Source organism: Onychostoma macrolepis, chromosome 06 (assembly GCF_012432095.1).
Source record: "Onychostoma macrolepis isolate SWU-2019 chromosome 06, ASM1243209v1, whole genome shotgun sequence".
In the NCBI taxonomy this organism is placed as follows: Eukaryota; Metazoa; Chordata; class Actinopteri; order Cypriniformes; family Cyprinidae; genus Onychostoma; species Onychostoma macrolepis.
In genome coordinates this window covers 23,989,624-24,006,736 of record NC_081160.1, presented here as the reverse complement: position 1 = coordinate 24,006,736, position 17,113 = coordinate 23,989,624, and the positions used below count along the sequence as shown (strand labels likewise).

At 36.8% G+C, this 17,113-nt stretch overlaps 2 protein-coding genes across 2 annotated transcripts; one reads left to right on the top strand and one right to left on the bottom strand.

Annotated features, from left to right (window-relative positions):
- The first annotated feature begins 942 nt into the window (after positions 1–942).
- sfi1 (SFI1 centrin binding protein) lies at positions 943–16,123 on the top strand. Its single transcript, XM_058780146.1, is given in 32 exon segments — positions 943–1,308; positions 1,387–1,458; positions 1,583–1,693; positions 1,995–2,089; positions 2,237–2,354; positions 3,228–3,330; positions 3,396–3,552; positions 3,922–4,083; positions 4,200–4,270; positions 4,366–4,458; positions 5,004–5,097; positions 5,207–5,277; positions 5,413–5,547; positions 5,634–5,711; positions 6,167–6,345; positions 6,441–6,516; positions 6,653–6,748; positions 6,889–6,965; positions 7,058–7,160; positions 7,264–7,360; positions 7,439–7,599; positions 7,699–7,773; positions 8,479–8,553; positions 8,643–8,819; positions 8,904–9,115; positions 9,393–9,488; positions 9,583–9,781; positions 10,023–10,095; positions 10,194–10,338; positions 15,140–15,242; positions 15,804–15,828; positions 15,831–16,123. Coding segments are annotated over 32 exon segments (3,594 nt in total). The 5' UTR covers positions 943–1,162; the 3' UTR covers positions 15,950–16,123.
- On the bottom strand, positions 10,968–13,116 carry LOC131542996 (uncharacterized). The gene is made up of 2 exons (XM_058780145.1): positions 11,417–13,116; positions 10,968–11,254 (listed from the first exon to the last, which is right to left on the bottom strand). Exons 1-2 carry the CDS (start codon positions 11,959–11,961, stop codon positions 11,110–11,112), a joined length of 690 nt encoding a protein of 229 aa, XP_058636128.1. The 5' UTR covers positions 11,962–13,116; the 3' UTR covers positions 10,968–11,109.
- Positions 16,124–17,113: the final 990 nt, after the last annotated feature.

Below are 17,113 nucleotides of genomic sequence, written 5' to 3'. Positions count from 1 at the left end.
ATTAAACAAGTATGAACAAGATGGATATATTCCTTGTGTGCTTGCACACACTTGGCGAATAAAGCTAATTCTTAATCTGTTTTAAGTTTATTTGTCAACCACGTAGTATTTAATCAAACAGTATTTTTAGAAAAAATAAAATAATTACGTAAGAAAATGTAATAAAACTATAAGAAGAAAGATTTCAATATTGTTAATAAAAACAATAAGTATAATGAGATTAAAATGCAATAGAATAAAACAGAAAACATGAATTGACTAATGTATGTGTATGCACACATATAAAGTCATTGAATTTTTATTTTTTTTTAAAGAAAAAAACTAAATAATTAATTACCAGCATAACAATTTATGTGAAATGTATAAAAATGATCACTCAGACTCAATGTAAATGTAAATGTCACTATGTCACTGAATTCATTTCCAAGCTTGGAAACAGAGATGGAAACATGAGTAAAACCGTTAAGTCTACACACCTTATCTATTTATAGGCCATATTGAGTCATTATGTGAGTCTAAAAAATGTTCTGTTCTGTGATGTCATTAAGAGATTAATATAGCCCAAATACGCAGTTTCTGCTTAACTCTCCTAAGAAATCTCACAAACTGATACGTTGACCTTGGCCTTGTCTGCACTCTTGCGTGACATTTTTTAATGAATGTAGAACACAACTTAAAAAGCAAAGCGCTTCAATAATAAATTCACAAAATCCTGTGTACAGTAAAGGCATAAAAGACCAGTCCTACAGGATGCGTCAGTAATGTATTTAATAGATTAAATCAATTTAATATAACTCCATTATTTTAAAATATCTGTATTAGTATTACTGTAACACAATTGCATTATTATTATTAATTATAATATAACTGCATTATTAAAATGTTCAAGTTACCATTTTAGGCAGGTCTTTTATTATGACATTTCACCGGAAGAAAATGTATTCAACACAGAAGAGCGGCAGTTATGGTTTGTTGTTAGGTGTTGTCAGTACGATGACAACTTTGTAATGAGCTGCAGTGGCGTTAAAGCCTTAAGTTGAGTCTATAAAACCCTAAAAGCTACTTTATTTACTTTATTTCAACCAGCTATAGTTCAAGCACTGGGTGTTAGACAATGCGCTGATTTGCTGAAAATTATGTATGCTTGAATGATCTATTAAAGATGCAAACGACAAGACCAAAAGCTGGGAAACAGTTGTCTGGTGTTGTAGAAAAGAACCGGCCACGCAAAACACCCATACGGAGAAACACTTACCGGGTCGGATACACTTGGAACCGAGGTGGTAGACTTAAAGAGCTGAGGATAAGGTAGGAGATAATGGCATCCCCCATTCGTTTATGTTTTGTGAATGTCATGATAAGTGACTGTTTTTTGGGGGTATTTAGGCATCTTGCTCGGAAGTTCCTTCACTTGTGGATTCAGAAGACCTTTGGACGAATAACAACATCACAAGCCAGGTCCAGTATAGTGGTCATGTGTTTAAATAGCGAACTAAAATGTACAAAGAAATACTGCAGTGGTTCTACTGTGCGATATATGATGTTTATTTAATGAAAATTGTTGTTGTTGTTTTTTTTATAGATCTCATTATTGCAAAGTGATCTTGAGGAAAACCTTAGTGGCTTGGAAAGATGAGTGGTGGCATGCAAGAAAGGAATGGACCCTAAATATAAGGGCAGATTGCCATTATACGTAAGTTAGGCTGCATTTATTTGAACAAAAATAGTCAAAACTGTATTATTTTGAAATATTACAATTTAAAATATTTGTTTTCTATTTTAATATCAAATGTAACTTATAACTGAGTCAGCAGCGCTGAATTTTCAGCAGCCATTACTCCAGTCTTCAGTGTCACATGATCCTTCGAAAATCATTCTGATATGCTGATTTGTTGCTCAAGAAACATTTTTGAGAAGCTGTTATGCGGGTTATTTTAATGGCTAGGTTCTCAATGATCACCAGTCATAATTTATTTATTTTTGGGCCATTATAGGTATATGCTGTATTGCAAAACATTTCAAGCCTGGCAGGAGTTTGATGCTGTCCAGAGAGAAGAAAAGAAAAAACTGCAACTTGCAATCAGATTTGGTATGTATGAGGTTATTCTAATAATATTTTAGTTTATAGAGGTGAATGAAGATGTGAATAAAGTTTCAGCATTTCATCTCTCATTACTGGCGATGATTATGTTGTGTATTATGTCATAGTAGCTGTAACTGAATATTTGTACTGCAGAAACAAAGCACAAACTACGTTGTGTGTGGAGTGGTTGGGAATTGTACCTGGACATGTGTCGCATGAAACGCAGAATGCAGGAGGCAGCAGTGCAGCACGAGAGACTCGCTGTACTAAAGTGAGCATTGCTCTTATGTGGTGTCAGAAAAATATTGCAGAGTCACATTCATAAGGGTAAAGCAGCCAGATAGATAATAAACAGCGTTGCAGTCCTGGTGTAGGGTCGAAGTGTAGCATAAAATAAGAGACTTGAATATGACAACAATATTTTATATTAAGATTTAAGCAAGTAAACAAGCATAAATCAGTCAATATGTTGATATAATTTATTAATTTTACGTATATTAATTAATGAGTAATATTATTAGACAGAAATACATGTACACTATTGTTCAAAAGATTGGGGTCAGTCAAAAACAGTTAATCAAAAATACAATACAAACAGTAATATTGTTATTACATATTGTTACATAATAATATTACAATTTAAAACAACTTTTCTATTTTATGTATTTAAAATGTAACTTATTCTTGTGTTGGCAAAGCTGAATTTTCAGCAGTCATTACTCCAGTCTTCAGTGTCACATGATCCTTCAAAAATCATTGAGATATGCTGATTTGTTGCTCAAGAAACATTTCTTATTATTTTCAAGGATCAAAAACAGTTGTACTGCCTGATAATTTTGTAGAAACCATGATACACTTTTTCAGGAATCTTTGATGAATAGAAAGTTCAAATGAAACTGCATTTATTTAAAATAGAAGTCTTAACATGAATCTCTTTACTGTCACTTTTGTTCAATTTAATGCACCCTTGCTGAATAAAAGTATTAAGTAATTACTTAGAATGGTTTAATTAAAAATTATATGTATGATACGTTTATATAATAAATATGCATGTGTATCACACTGAAGGCCTATTTTTTAAAATGGCCTTTTAGTAAAATACTAATGTGACATATTTTTTTTGTGCATATGTTGGTCATTAAAGGTGGGTTTGGACTGTGTGGAATATGACACTACAGCACAGGGATGTGGAATACCATCAAGAAGATCTTGCTTTGCGACACTGGGCTCACACTGTTCAGAGCAGAGTGAGTATGAACATATGAGAATGCAACTGTACGATGAAAATTTCTAAAGTGGCTATTCTTCACAGGCATGGCTGCACTGGAGAGACAGGAAGAAACAAGCCTGTGTTCTGAAAGAGAAGGAGTCCAAAGCTCATCGTCACTATTGTCTTCAACTGTTAAGACATGCACTACATGGATGGATCAGACACACAGAGAACCGACAGGCTAAGATCAAGAAAACAGGTGCCATTCACTTTTTATATTTAAGATACATACCACTGTTAGTCAAATTGGTTAAATGTGACTGTGAAGACATTTCAAATAAATATTTGTTTCAAATAAATGCTGAAACATTTAAGTGTATTAAAATAAAATAAAAAGTCACTTTAAATTCTAAAATTTTTTTTTACTGTATTTTAGTCGCATAAATGCAGCCTTGGTGGGCAATGCAAAAATGCATATTTAAAAAAAAAATTCAAAAAACCAACCCCAAAAGGCTTTTTAATTGCAATACAGTAATATACTTACAGTGATACAGTGGCGAACTGATCAGTCACAATTATGCATTTATTTTTTGCATTTTATGCATTTTAGTTGTCTTCTGTGTTGCAGCTGTTGCTCAGGATGTATGGCACGTCGCTGTGCTGGAGAAGTTTTGGTGTCAGTGGAACAATGTGCTGCAATCCAGGCATGCGGAGAAAGACAGAGGACAGAGAGCAGACAAACGGGCCCAGCACGGCTCCCAGCAGCTGGCGTTCTCACACTGGAGACACTGTATCTTTACTTACACAGTTAAACAGAACGTTCTCGTATACTTTTATACTAGAAGAAAAAATGAAATATGTCAGTGATGGTACATAATGCAGTTGTTTTCCTGAGCTGTCTTGAAGATGTCAGTTTGTGCTCACAGAAGGCTAAGAGGGAAAAGGCTGCAATGCATCACAGACAACTCCATCTTCTGGTTAGTTGTGTTCTTGTCCTTAGAAATTTTAATGTTTTATTATATAGCTTTTTTGCTTGTTTGTTTAATTATGTTGGTCTTGTATTTCTTCACAGCATTTGGGTTTAAAAGGCCTTGCTCTAAACGTCACTCAAAGTAAAACTCATCGTCTCAACAAGAATATTAGTGTCCAGCATCATCATCACATTGTATGAACGACACAAATGCACATCATAAACACAACTCTTGACAGATCTGTCCTTGAATTTAAAGAAGTAGTTCATCATGAAATTAAAATTCTGTTATCAGTTACTCACTCTCAAGTTGTTCCAAACTTGACTGACTTTCTGTTGAGCAAAACAGAAGATATTTGAAGAATGTGGGTAACCAAAAATGTACTGGTGCCCACTGACTTCCATTGAATGGAAAAAATACTATGGAAGTCAGTGGGGACCAAAAACTGTTTGGTTACCCACATTCTTCAAAATATCTTCTTTTGTGTTCTTTAACATAATAGTGGAAATTGCATCTTTCTTTAATTGAATTTTTATTTTATTTTTTTTATAAAAGAGTTCATTGTACTGTTAAAAAAAATAAATAAATAAATAAATTTCATAGACATGTAGTCTATCAGTAATGATTATAAATGTTATGTTTTGAAATTTTGTCTTTTTAAGTCATTAAGTACCTTATGTATCATAAGGTTTTTGTGTAAAAAGTGTTAATGCCAGAAATGGATATTGACATTTTTCAGTTGCTGGCAAGGTGTTGGAAAGTCTGGCAGTTGCGCTTGGATCAGGCTGAGGACAGAAGCCTGCAGCCCCGAATGAGTGTTGCAAGCCCATCGCAAGTTAGTTACATAAATGATTTAAACATGTGCACTGTTGGCAAAACAATCTACATGTGCTTTTTCATTTGAGTTGGTCTGTGAGACTTTTAAATGGTTGTTATTAATCAACAGAATTTCTGTGCTGAGATCTTGCCTTCATCGCTGGAGAAAACGTCTCACAGAACACAGACAAATGCAGGTAGCCACCACACTGTCATTATCTTATATCATAGGCCACCTGTAGTTAGTAATGAACTGCACTTTTCCCCATTTTTGCCTTAAAAATGCTTCTAATATATTATCAAACTATCTGTATATATACATATTTACATAGGAGTTGGAACTACGTGCTGATGCCTGCTTTGCTCGACGTATCTTTCCACAATGTGTGAACACTTGGATGGAGTTTGCAGCACAACGCACAGAGAAACGAGAGCAGAAAGAGAGAGCTGAACAACATTACAGGCAAGTTTCTGTGCCTAAAATAGTGTGAATATCCATGTTTGAGTTGTATTGTACTGAAAACGTACATGTTTTTGTCCTCTATACAGGCAGCAGACTTGTAGTTGGGCATTTTACACCTGGTGGAGAAACCTGGAGGTACAGAGAGATCAGAGACTTGCTGAAAGAACGGTAAGATGACATCCATGAATATACATTCACAAAAAAATTAAGTCAGTGAGATATCTTTTTAAAGAAAATAATACTTTCATTCAGCTAGGATGGACTAAATTGATCAAAGGTGACATTAAAGACATATCTATATCAAATAAATAAATTCTATATCCAATAAATGCTGTTCTTTTGACATTTAGATTCATCAAAGGATCTTGAAGACAATGTATCACAGTTTCCATAAAATATTAAGCAGCACACAAATTTTCCACAATGATAATATTAGGAAATGTACCAAATCAATATATATTTGAAAGATTTCTGAAGGATTGTGTGACACTGAAGACTTAAGGCTACTGAAAATTCAGCTTTATCATCACAGGAATAAATTACTTTGCAAAATATATTAAAACAGAAAACTTAAATTGAAATGATATGTCACATGATTACTGTTATTTGTGTATTGTTCATAGGCTTTGTTGCATTCCGAACATGTGTCTTGTGCCCGTGCCTGGTCTAAGTGGTACTCCAGTGCTGTACAGTGTAGAGACGAGAGATTCAAACAAGCAGCAGCCGACTCGCTTTACAAACAGTCTCTGCTACGCAAGGCCCTGAACCAGTGGAGAAACCTTGTTGCAAACATACAGACCAGGTGTGAATCGGATAATGTAAGCTACAGGAAAGACATCTAAATAAACCACAGAGAATTTTGATGCAGTTTAAGCTTTTTTGTGTATTGTTGATTAGTCAGAGACATTTCGAGCAGGCAGAGGATCATTACGGACAGTGCTGTCTGAGAAGAGCCATGGCAGACTGGCATCAGGTACGAGTGGCACATCTGGCTCTATTCACTAAGAAAACACCTGATAATGTTTTTGTTAAATCATGATGATGATGTTGTTTTTATTGGTTTGAAATATTGTGAATCTAAAATAAGTAAATACGAGCTTGTTGAACAGTATATAGATCACAAAAGACAGAAAAGAGAGAAACTTGCACGAATGGAGAAACATTACAACAGCAGATTGCTCAGACTTGCTCTAGAGGCTTGGAAGGTATGAATACATTTGTTTTGACCCAGTATACAGTATATTTGCAAATATTGCTATATTATAGTAGCGTATTTTAAATTGTTTATATCAAGCTTACAGCTGAAAAGTTTATTAACCCGTTGTTTTTGCATGTATGCGTGTAGTCATACCATTTGCAGACTCAATCGATAAACCAAAATGTGGAGTGCCGTTACCAGGAGCATCAGCAGCACCTTGTCAGGTATTATTATGATCTATTTTGTTATAATTTACTGTAGTGTGTATTTTAAGATATGTGATCTATTCTGTCTTTTTTAATTTATGTTTCTGCAGAAGAATGCTCAGTTCATGGAGGATAAACGTGTCACAGTTGATGGAAGAGAGAGAGAAGGAAAACAGAGCAAAATGTTTTTCTCAAAAGCACCTTGTATCTGAGGTGCTTATATCAAAATTTGTTGTATAACAAGTAAAAAGTAACACCTATTATTTATAAGTACAACTTTATAAACTAAATAATATATATTTGAATTGTTGGATAGGTGTTTCTGGCATGGCGACAGATAACAGTATCTGCTCATCTTCACCGTCACCAGCAGGAGGAAGCTCTGAAACAAGCACAAACACACCTGGATAAATGTACTTTGGTTATATGAATGCCACTGTTATTAGTCTGTGTAATGATGAAATTATTCAGTGTTGTTTTTGTACTGCTAGTTCGCATGCAGGTGGCTTTGAGAAGATGGAGAGAGCGAAGCACAGAGGTAAAAGACGAGAGGCTGGAGAATGAGAGGGCCAGCAGATACTACAACAGAACCCTGGGAAGAAGAACCCTCAACACATGGACCGCTAATATTCAGCATCACAAAACTTATCAGGTAACCGTCTAAGTCTCCATATCTGTATATGTTTCATCAAGTCCAATCTTATTTATTTGATATTTTGTATCATGTGTATATATATGTTTGTGTTTTTAGGTAATGAAGAAAAGAAGCCTTGAGCTTCACAAGTTGAGGATTTGTCAGCGCTTTTTTATCTGCTGGAAAACTCAGGTGAGTTTTGATTTAACAAAGTGTTCGATCATATTTGATGGATTTTATTAAAAAATCGGTAACGCTTTACAATAAGGTTCATTAGTTAACATTAGTTAACAACATTAGTTAACATGAACTAAGAATGAACAATACTTCTACAGCATTTATTAATCTTAGTTAATGTTAATTTCAGCATTTACTAATGCATTATTGAAGTTATTGCACTGTGAACTAACATGAATAAACAATGAACAACTGTATTTTCATTAACTAACATTAACAAAGATTAATAACTAGTGTAATAAATGCATTGTTCATTGTTTGTTCATGTTAATTAATACATTAACTAATGTTAACAAATGACACCTTATTGTAAAGTGTTACCAAAAAATCCTTGATGCTGATTGGTCAATACAGTGCTCCAGCTGCTCTCAAATGCGTATTATATTAACTGCTATGACACAAAATGCTTTTTTATCTCCTTGTTAAAAAATAGCAAATTGTTTAATTAAACTCTTATTAATATAGCACAGCCTGTTGTTTAAATATACTTGTGATATTAAAGCTTTATTATAGCCTCGCTTACTGTGCAGTAGGTGGAGCTGCTGATATTGCCTCATTTCCTTTTTTTTGAGCTGCAGCTACTTATGATTGATTGTTACGGTCTCTTTGAAGTTTTTATATTGCATTTTCTGTCTGAGTTTGAATGTTTATGACATACAGCTGGAGAGCAGAAGAATAGAAGCGGAGAAAACTGAGACTGCCCTTTGGCATTGGTCCCTCAACCTACAGGCCAAGGTAATGCCAGATCATGCACTGCTTATTAATGATAATGCAGGCTTCCTACAACTGCAGAATTCCCTACTGTTTGTTCTGTATGTTTTCAGGTGTTTTGCGTGTGGCGGCTCTGGATTGCAGAGCGTCAGAGAAAACAGAAGCGTTTGACTGAGGCAGCTCAGTTTTACAGAGATGAACTGTTGAGAGAGGGTGTCACACACATCCTCACGCACACAGCACACATGAATGCATTCTCAACTAACATCGCCCAGCACAGCTATGAACAGGTGCATTTATGCATTTCAGTATAGTTTATAAGAGTACATATTTATGTGTTTGCATAAATATTAAGTAATCTGCATTACATACAGAGCTGTCGACAGCTGCAGGAAGTGGTGAGGCGGTGTGCAATACGATGGAAGCAGCGGGCACTGTGCAAGCCTGTCAAGGGTAAAACAGATGGTCACCCCAAGAAGAGTGTGTCTTTTTTTCTGCCAGAAGACCACACCCCCATCCCCACCCCTTGTCCAATCAGGAGCCAACCAGCAGAGCAGAGGCAGAAAGATTCCATCATCAGTCAGCTGTAAGTCAGCCTTATTGCAAATGTTAATTTTGATTTTATTTATGTTTAAGTTGTTAGTCGGATTAGGCTTTACTGTGTTTAAATCTACTACAAGCTTCTATAATTTATTGTATAATTAATTGTATAACACACATGATAGAGAAAGAGTAAGTAGTGTTTGATACAATATCTTAATCCTGTTTTAATTTTTACAAATTTGATTCAGATTTTGAAAATGAGGGTAGTTAATCTGATTGACCATTCTTGAATTAATGGAAATGTCCTGTTCTGGTAACAGGTGGTCAGTTCGAGCATCTAGATTGCAACCGAGAAGACCAGATGACCTTCTGCAGTCTCCATTCAAACCTCTGCCACGTGACTTCAAGATCAGCAGGTGTAGTATGCATCAAACCTAGAGTCGCAATCATTTTTATTAATAACTATGTTCACATACTTATGAACATCTACCTTTATCTATGGTGCTCCAGTAGTCAGAGGCTGACTATAAGAGAGACTTCTCCATTACCCTCAGTCCATTTGACCCACAACCCACTAGAGTCACCTGCAACGGTGCTACAACCAAAGGTCCTCCCCTTCAAACCTGGCCTTACTGGATATATCCCCACTACTGACCAGGACATACTGCTTCCTCCATCTTCATTTACTGTCTCTTTAGCACATGGCAAGGTAAGCAATGATGCTGTAAGAACACTTGTTTGAATGCTTTTGTGTATGTTACTTTTATTAGTTTTTTTTTTTTTTTTTCCCTGGCAGTTCCTGTTTATTTGGTTACTTTCTGATGTTTTTGTTTTGAAGCTTTGTATTTTTGGCTTAAATGTGTATTGCCAATTCGTCTTTATTTGAATACACTAATCATTCTGTAAAAACTTTTACATTGAATGAATTATGCACTTTTTTTTTTTTACAGCAAAAAAGCTTACACGATCAGGAGCTCCCACTGTATTCTATGCATTTTACTTCCCACCCTCTCCAAACACAAGGTAAAAACATAACAATATGAAGAGAGTTTCATTTTTATTAGTCTGAGGTTCAGTAACATTTTGAAAGACCATTTACGCTAATCACGTCTGGGCTGTAGGTGTACATGGGAGATTACCTGAGCAGGATGAGGAGAATGAGGAAGATGAGACTGTAGATGTGGAGCAAACACAAAATCTCACAAAAGAACTACTAGACATTAGACTGGAAATGCAACAATACCAGCAAGACAGAAAACAGCTCCAGTAAGTACATTTGGCTTTAAATAGGATGAATGTGCAGAATTTCTTATGAAAAAAAGTACTTTAACTATTAATTATTTTTATGGCAATCAAAGAGATTAAAATTAAATTTATTCCATATATCTCAGTACACCCCTCACATCTCAGCAAACATTTTTGTATATCTTCTCAAGGGACAATACTACACAAATGAAACTTGGATATATTTTAGAGTAGTCAATGTGCAGCTTGTATAGCAGTACAAATTTACTGTCCTCTAAAAATAACTCAACATATAGCCATTATTGTCTAAATAACTGGCAACAAAAATGAGTACACCCTATGTGAACATGTCAAAACTGTGTCCAAAGTGTCAATATTTTGTAGGGGCACCATTGTTATCTAGCACTGCCTTAATGCTCCTGGGCATGGAGTTCACCAGAGCTGCACAGGTTGTTGCTGGCATCCTCTTCCACTCCTCCATAATGACATCACGGAGCTGTTGGATGTTAGACACATGGTGCTTCTCCACCTTCCGCTTGAGGATGCCCCATAGGTGCTCAATAGGGTTCAGGTCTGGAGACGTACTTGGCCACTCCATCACCTTCAACTTCAGCTTCATCAGCAAGGCAGTTGTCATCTTGGAGGTGTGTTTGGGGTCGTTATTATGTTGTAAAACTGCCGTTCGGTCCAGTTTCTGAAAGGAGGGCATCATGCTCTGCTTCAGAATGTCACAGTACATGTTAGAATCCATGTTTCCCTCAATGAACCGCAGCTCCCCAGTACCAGCAGCACTCATGCAGCCCCAGACCATGATGCTACCACCACCATGCTTGACTGTAGGCAAGATACAATTTTCTTGGTACTCCTCACCAGGGCGTCGCCACACATGCTGGACACCATCTGAGCCAAACAAGTACAGGTGCATCTGTACTTGCATCTGTTAAATGTGAGCCAAAATCATCACAATTAAAAGAACCAAAGACTTAAACTACTTCAGTCTGTGTGCATTGAATTTATTTAATACACGAGTTTCACAATTTGAGTTGAATTACTGAAATAAATGAACTTTTTCATGACATTCTAATTTATTGAGATGCACCTGTATATCTTAGTCTCATCAGACCACAGGACATGGTTCCAGTAATTCATGCTCTTGGACAGGTTGTCTTCAGTAAACTGTTTGCTGGCTTTTTTGTGAGCCAGCTTCAGAAGAGGCTTCCTTCTGGGACGACAGCCATGCAAACCGACTTGTTGCAGTGTGCGGAATATAGTCTGAGCACTGACAAGCTGACCTTCTGCAACCTCTAAAGCAATGCTGGCAGCACTCATACGTCTGTTTTTTGAAGCCAGCTTCTGCACCTGATGCACAGCACAAGGACTCAACTTCTTTGATCGACCCTTGCGAGGCCTGTTCCGAGTGAAACCCGTCTTGGAAAACCTCTGTATGCCAGTGGCCACTGTACTGTAACTCAGTTTCAGGGTGTTCTTTGCCATGAGGTGCCATGTTGAACATCCAGTCAGTATTAGAGAATTGGACTCAAAGCACCACATTTTAACTGCTCTAAAACAAGATAAACAAATTGGTATAGTCCTGTCAAGCAGACAAAAACATGAACATGATGAATAGGACATGTGGTTTTGCATGGTTAAATGACATATAGCTGTTTTCACATAGGGTTTTCACTCAAAATCTCACAATACATGGCCCCATTCATTCTTTCGTTTACACGGATCAGTTGTCCTGGTCCCTTTGCAGAAAAACAGCCCCAAAGCATGATGTTTCCACCCCCATGCTTCACAGTAGGTATGGTGTTCTTTGGATGCAACTCACCATTCTTTCTCCTCCAAACACGACAAGTTGAGTTTTTACCAAAAAGTTATATTTTGGTTTCATCTGACCATATGACATTCTCCCAATCCTCTTCTGGATCATCCAAATGCTCTCTAGCAAACTTCAGACGGGCCCGGACATGTACTGGCTTAAACAGGGGGACACGTCTGGCACTGCAGGATTTGAGGCCTTTGTTACTTTGGTCCCAGCTCTCTGCAGGTCATTCACTAGGTCCCCCCGTGTGGTTCTGGGATTTTTGCTCACAGTTCTTGTGATCATTTTGACCCCACGGGGTGAGATCTTGCGTGGAGCCCCAGATCGAGGGAGATTATCAGTGGTCTTGTATGTCTTCCATTTTCTAATAATTGCTCCCACAGTTGATTTCTTCACACCAAGCTGCTTACCTATTGCAGATTCAGTCTTCCCAGCCTGGTGCAGGTCTACAATTTTGTTTCTGGTGTCCTTTGACAGCTCTTTGGTCTTGGCCATGGTGGAGTTTGGAGTTGGACTGTTTGAGGTTGTGGACAGGTGTCTTTTATACTGATAACAAGTTCAAACAGATGCCATTAATACAGGTAACGAGTGGAGGACAGAGGAGCCTCTTAAAGAAGAAGTTACAGGTCTGTGAGAGCCAGAAATCTTGCTTGTTTGTAGGTGACCAAATACTTATTTTACTGAGGAATTTACCAATTAATTCTTTAAAAATCCTACAATGTGATTTTCTGGATTTTTTTTCTCATTTTGTCTCTCATAGTTGAGGTATACCTATGATGAAAATTACAGGCCTCTCTCATCTTTTTAAGTGGGAGAACTTGCACAATTGGTGGCTGACTAAATACTTTTTTGCCCCACTGTGTATATATACATATAATACATATACACACACACATATACATATACATATACATATACATACACATATACATACACATACACATACACATATACATACACATACTCACACACATACATACAGTCATGGCCAAAAATATCAGCACCCTTGCAATTCTGTCAGAAAATGCAACCCTTCTCAGAAAATTGTTGCAGTTGCAAATGTTTTGGTGCTCACATGTTTATTTTTTTTTGTTTGCATTGGAACAACACAAAAAAACAGAAGAAAAGTCAAATCTGAAAAAATAACTGAAATCAATCGCTTCCTGTAACCATGAATGAGTTTCTTACACCTCTTTACTGGAATTTTGGACCACTCTTCTTTTGCAAACTGCTCCAGGTCATTCAGATTTGAAGGATGCCTTCTCCCAACTGCTGTTTTGAGATCTCTCCACAGGTGTTCTATGGGATTCAGATCTGGACTCATTGTTGGCCATTTCAGAAATCTTCAGCGCTTTGTTTGTAACCATTTCTGAGTGCTTTTTGAAGTGTGTTTCGGGTCATTGTCCTGCTGGAAGACCCATGACCTCTGGCGGAGACGCAGCTTTCTGACACTGGCCACTACGTTGCACCCCAAAATTCTTTGGTAATTATCAGATTTCATGATACCATTCACACAGTCAAGGCATCCAGTGCCAGAAGCAGCAAAGCAACCCCAAAACATCTTTGAACCTCCACCACGTTTGACTGTAGAGACTGTGTTCTTTTCTTTGAAGGCCTCATTTCTTTTTCTGTAAACAGTGCCATGATGTCCTTTACCAAAAAGCTCTACTTTTGTCTCATCTGTCCACAGTACGTTCTCCCAGAAGGATTGTGGTTTTGTCACATAAGTTCTGGCAAACTCCAGTCTTGCTATTTTATGCCTTTGTGTGAGCAGTGGTGTCCTCCTGGGTCTCCTATCATAGCGTCCCTTTTCATTCAGATGGCGACAGATAGAGCGAGCTGACACTGTTGTACCTCGTGTCTGCAGATCAGCTTGAATTTGTTTGGAAGTTAATCAGGGTTCTTTATCCACCATTCGAACAATCCTTCGTTGTAATTTTTCATTAATTTTGCTCTTCCGTCCACGTCCAGGGAGGTTAGCTACAGTGTCATGGGCTGTAAACCTCTTGATGATATTGCGCACAGTCGACACAGGAACATTAAGATCTCTGGAGATGGACTTGTAGCCTTGAGATTGCCCATGATTTTCCACAATTTTTTCTCTCAAATCCACAGACAACTCCTTACACTTCTTTCTTTTCTCCATACTCAGTGTGACACACAACACAAAGGTTGAGTCAACTTTTCTCCATTTTAACTGGTTGCAAGTGTGATTACTATATTGCCCACACCTGTTACTTGCCACATGTGTGTCTAAATACAAATTACAGGAGCATCACATGCTTGAAAAGCAATTATTTCTTACAATTTTGACAAGGTGCCAATAATTTTGTCCAGTCCATTTTTGAGTTCTGTGTGAAATTTTATCAAGTTTGACTTTTCATCTCTGTTTTTTTGTGTTGTTGCAGTGCAAACAAAAACAATAAGCACGTGAATACCAAAACATTTGCAATTGGAACAATTTTCTGAGAGAAGTGTTGCATTTTCTGACAGAATTGCAAGGGTGCCGATATTTTTGGCCATGACTTTATATATAATATATATGTGTGTGTGTGTGTGTGTGTATATATATATATAGCTAGCTAGTATATAACAGATTTTTCAGCTAAAGTGATCTTGCAGTAAAAGTCCCAAATATACATTACAAATGCATTTTCAGACTGAAGCTGTTTTGAAGAAATGTTAATTGACAAACCAGCTGTAGTTTGACTGAATCAACATATTAAATTGGGTTTTTTTATTCTAAAAAACACAAAGGAAACTTGGCTTTTGGTGTGAGTAATTGTTTCTGCTACGTTTGAGAGACTAATGAAGGGAAAATATTTGAATTCTGCACAGAGAATGAATGTTTTGCTATTTCATTTTATCTAGCAAAAGGGATTTAACAAATATCTTCAGCTTCATATAAAAATTAAAAAAAACACTGCACCTAATGAGATGTTTTCAGTAATATAGTGAAACCAGTCTGCGTGTGTGTGTTTGTATGTGTGTATTTAGGACATGGCGTAAGCTCCAAAAAGTCTTGAGTAACTGGCTCGAAACAACAGGCATTGAGAGAGAAACTGAGGAACGAGAAAGCATTTTAAAGGAGTTAAGTGAGGTATATATCTATCCATATATCTTTTTCTTATTCTCCTGCACTCATTCATACATGCATTCATGCCTTTAAATATGTACAGGAAAAATGGAACAAATAACAGTACAAGGTCTTGGTTCTTCAAGCTGCACTATCACACAGAGGGCACTGGTGGTTTGCATTTAACGCGTATTTTTAGAGAATTTACGTAAACATAAATCTAAGATGCTCAAAACCAGCTGTGTGTATCACTAGATAAAGGTTAGGGATTGCATAAACCCTTGCTTTGGTTTATGATATGCCATATTGGAAATATTATAATATGCATACTTAAGATCTAATATGTTATTATTATTAGTGATTTGAGTAGCTTAAATTTAGAATTTAATTTATATGTTTGTACTTATCATTACACACCTCTAGAGGTCTAATGGATTTTTTTGTGGTTTATGTATGTAAGACCATTATTTGTAGAAAAATATTCTACTTTACGCATGTGAGACAGTAGCTATTTGTTCATCTGTTTTCATTTATTTAATTTTTAGAATAATTTTAGTAATGTTTTCATATGATGTTTCTTTACAGCTTGAGAGTCGCATTTCTTCTCGATCTTGAAATTAAACAAACAGAAACCCACCATGATTCGCCATGCTGCCAGAGTTAACACCATCCAGAGCCAACTACTACTGTCCAACGTTAATACAAAAACACCCACTAAGTATGGAATATAAGTATAAGAAAGTCTATATTGTGCAGCCCATTATATGATGCCAACTTTATTTCAGAAACAATTTCAGATGATATTGTATTGTTGGAACCCTTGGGGAAAAAGCTAAATTGTTTTTATTTCAGTTATTTATGTATTCAAAGACACTGTTGTAAATATGTATTTCATTTCTAATAAAGCATTAAATCTAACATTTTAATGTTTTGAAATTGCTTAATTACCTAACGTACTAAAAACTGGGTACCTGAGTTCCAGTGGGGATTTCTTTAAGACTGCAAGGGAAGCTCGGCTTCCCCTATAATGTAAAAAAATTAATGGTCAAATATGTACTATTGTGTTAACATTTTATTGACTAAAAATGCGTTAGAACACGTTCATCTCGAAGACGAGTTCGTTCAGAATCAGCTACATATAGCAGGTCGGACTCGATTTCCTTCTCATACATCCCCTTAGCATCAGTGTATTTCTCTGTTGAAGCCGAGCGTCCATTGACTTCAATGGGGCTGCTTTGAACAGTTTTTTTCAGTGCCTCGAAACTAGACGGTCATTGGATAAATGCTGCGATTATGTCCCGCCTACGGACGCCCAGCGTCTCTGGGGGTGAATGGAGGAGTGGGCGTGCCTGGACTCCGGGCTTCTGCGTGATGATTGGAGGGTCTGTCGAAAGACTACATCTCTCTATGGAGTCAATTTAATGCCGCATATATATGCAAAAGAAAATAAAGTTTTGCAAAAGAAAATAAGTTTTGCAAAGAAAAATAAAGAATTGCAAAAGAAAATGAAGTATTGCGAGAAGAAAATAAGTTTTGCAAAGAAAAATAAAGAATTGCAAAATATAAATAAAACAGAGCAAAAGCAATGATTTTGCAATACATATTTTCCATGGCCATATCTACTCATTTATTTGCAATGCAGCTTTTATTTTGCATTTCAGTCAAGTTTGAGCTTGCGATACCGTTTTCCCCTTTGCGCTTCACGTTTCTGCGCGTCTCACTTTGTGGCGCTGTTTTGACATGGGGGTGGAGTCAGGGGACGGGGGCGTGTCCAACAGGCCTGGGCATGCTTCCCTGGAAGTGACGTCATCGGCCCGAGACGCAGATCACAGCTGATCCAGGCACCATCATTGAGCAGAGGCATGCGGGCGGATCGTTTCCTTTTATTCACTAGC

Bases quoted from the DNA above. Each gene is read 5' to 3' on its own strand.
- LOC131542996 (XM_058780145.1), bottom strand. From the start codon at position 11,961: ATGCAAAACCACATGTCCTATTCATCATGTTCATGTTTTTGTCTGCTT. The intron at 11,255-11,416 runs GTGCATCTCAAT...CACATTTAACAG, and splicing joins GATGAGACTAAGATATACAG to ATGCAAGTACAGATGCACCT.